The sequence below is a fragment of the Caenorhabditis briggsae genome, assembly GCF_000004555.2.
Source record: "Caenorhabditis briggsae complete genome, chrI, whole genome shotgun sequence".
Lineage (NCBI taxonomy): Eukaryota > Metazoa > Nematoda > Chromadorea > Rhabditida > Rhabditidae > Caenorhabditis > Caenorhabditis briggsae.
The window spans coordinates 2,305,809-2,307,898 of NC_013489.2; the positions used below are offsets into that span (position 1 = coordinate 2,305,809).

Genomic DNA, 2,090 nt, shown 5'->3' on the forward strand with positions numbered 1-2,090 from the left:
TTCTGGATATTCAGAATCTCTGTATAATCAGGAATTCTGAAAAGCTTTAAAGGTTAAGTCAAACCGAAAAAAGGGCTCCGGGACATTTCAGAACTTCTAGACGTCGTTTTTGAAATTTTCAATTTTTTCGATGTTTTGAGAGATTCCGAGTGCGACCGTATCACTATTTGGAGTACGGTAGATGAGAACGGATAAAAAAGCAGAAAAGCACAAAATTGAAATGAGCAATGCTCATTTGGTGTGTAAAAATTACTATACAAGAATGCAGAAAAGTTCTGAAACGTCGTGGTTCCGAAACGTCCCGAAGCCGGAAATAGACAATTTTCAGAACTTCCTCCAATCTAAGAATACCTCACCCAGAAATTCTCAAAAATTTCTAAAATCTCGATTTTTCAAAGTTTAGGAGTTTGAGATTTTCATAAAATTATAGTCCCTTTGTCGGCCCAAAAGGGTACATCGAGTTCTTAGGTACATTAGTTCTGAGGGTACATGGGATCTTAGACTGTAAGGCGTTTTAGCCTAAGCCTATAATTTTGAGCAGAAAACAAAATAGAATGTATAAAATATTGATTGACTTTTTTTGTCCACCTACATGTACCGAACAATCCAATGTACCCTTGGAACCAATGTACCCTAAGAACTCGATGTACCCTTTCTCGATGTACCCTTGGATACTGGGCCCCATTTGTCTGAATTTCAGAGAATCGAAAAGTTTCAAACTGTTGATTCAGAAAATTTGAAGAATTTTGAAATTCAGAAATTTTCGAAAATTTTTAATTTTCGAAAAACCAGCAATCCCAAAATTTGGCCCAAACCCTAGGATCCTTCAAAATCCGGAATCCTGAAAAAATCTGAAAATTAGAATTTTTCCAAAAATTTTAGATTTCGTTAATTTGGAAACTTTCTTCGTTTTTCCCAAATTTTAGACATTATTGAAATCTGAAAATGCTGAAAATGTGGATATTTCAAAATCAGAAATAAAAAAAGAATAAAGTAAATGTTCAGATAATTAGATTTCCAATACTCCAAACCCCAAGAATTCTTAAAATTTTGAAACTCTTTTGTTTTCACAAATTTTATAATTTTAGAAATTTAGGATTCTTTCCTCAGATTGTTAGATCCTAAAAGCTTTCCATCTCGGGATTCTCGAAATCTGAGAATCTTAATTTTTCAAATTCTCAACGTTTTCAAAGTTTTTTTCTAAATTCCATAATTTCTGGTTTGATTTGATTTGAAAGGAAGTTCTAGAATCCTAAAAATCTGAAAAATCTCAATTTTCCAAAATCTTTCAGATTGCCCGTGCGATTTGTCAGATTCTCTCCACCGACTGTCAACAGCTACACACATCGCTGTGTGATTACTTTGTTCAATACGTGGATATGTGTTCAGAAATTCATAAAATCAAAGAGTCAACCCCCATTGACGATTCTCTATGCTGTCTGGATATAGGGACATCTCGAATTGCATTAAGTCGAGAAGTTCCAGTCGCTGTTGTCAAGCTATTATCGAAATTTGATACGAAAAATATGGAAAAAGGAGGGAAGAGTACACCATTCGAGATGTTGGTTCAGGTGAGATTTAGAGGACATTTTGAATATTTTTAAAACGAAAATTTTGAAATTTGGAATTCCAGAAGATTTCAAAAAGGAAACTGCTTTTGGTATCCGAATTTCCGAAAATATAAGAGTTTCAGGCGATTCACAAATTTCATTATTTTTGTTAGGGTGGCAACGGGAGTTCTCTCCTCTTTTATTCAATTTAGAAGCAATTCGCCTGATTTCACTCCAGTCATACGGTAGCCACGTAGCAGTAGATACATATTTGACAGCGTTTGACGGTCTAGCGATTGGATTTTCATCTGGAAAAATGTTAGAATTTCTATGGAAAATCTGGAAATTTTCAGATAAAAATTAGACATTTTTTGGCGAAATTTGACTATTTCTAGTGGAAATTTTCAGACGAAAAATATGGCATTTTTTAGAATTTTTTTTCAAAATTTCTGATTTTTTAAATGGAAAAATCATCCGAATATGCGACCCTTTTTAGCCATAAAAATCGGAGTATTTCCAGTGGGAGGCTCAGTATCCAAG

The 2,090-nt window shown here is 33.9% G+C and overlaps 1 protein-coding gene across 1 annotated transcript in view; it reads left to right on the forward strand.

Annotated features, from left to right (window-relative positions):
* CBG22096 overlaps positions 1-2,090 on the forward strand; it is a gene marked incomplete at both ends in the record, with an annotated part of 21,968 nt that overhangs the window by 8,827 nt on the left and 11,051 nt on the right. Inside the window, 1 exon segment of the mRNA XM_002638831.1 lies at positions 1,293-1,571. Within this exon segment, the coding sequence (XP_002638877.1) occupies positions 1,293-1,571 (279 nt within the window).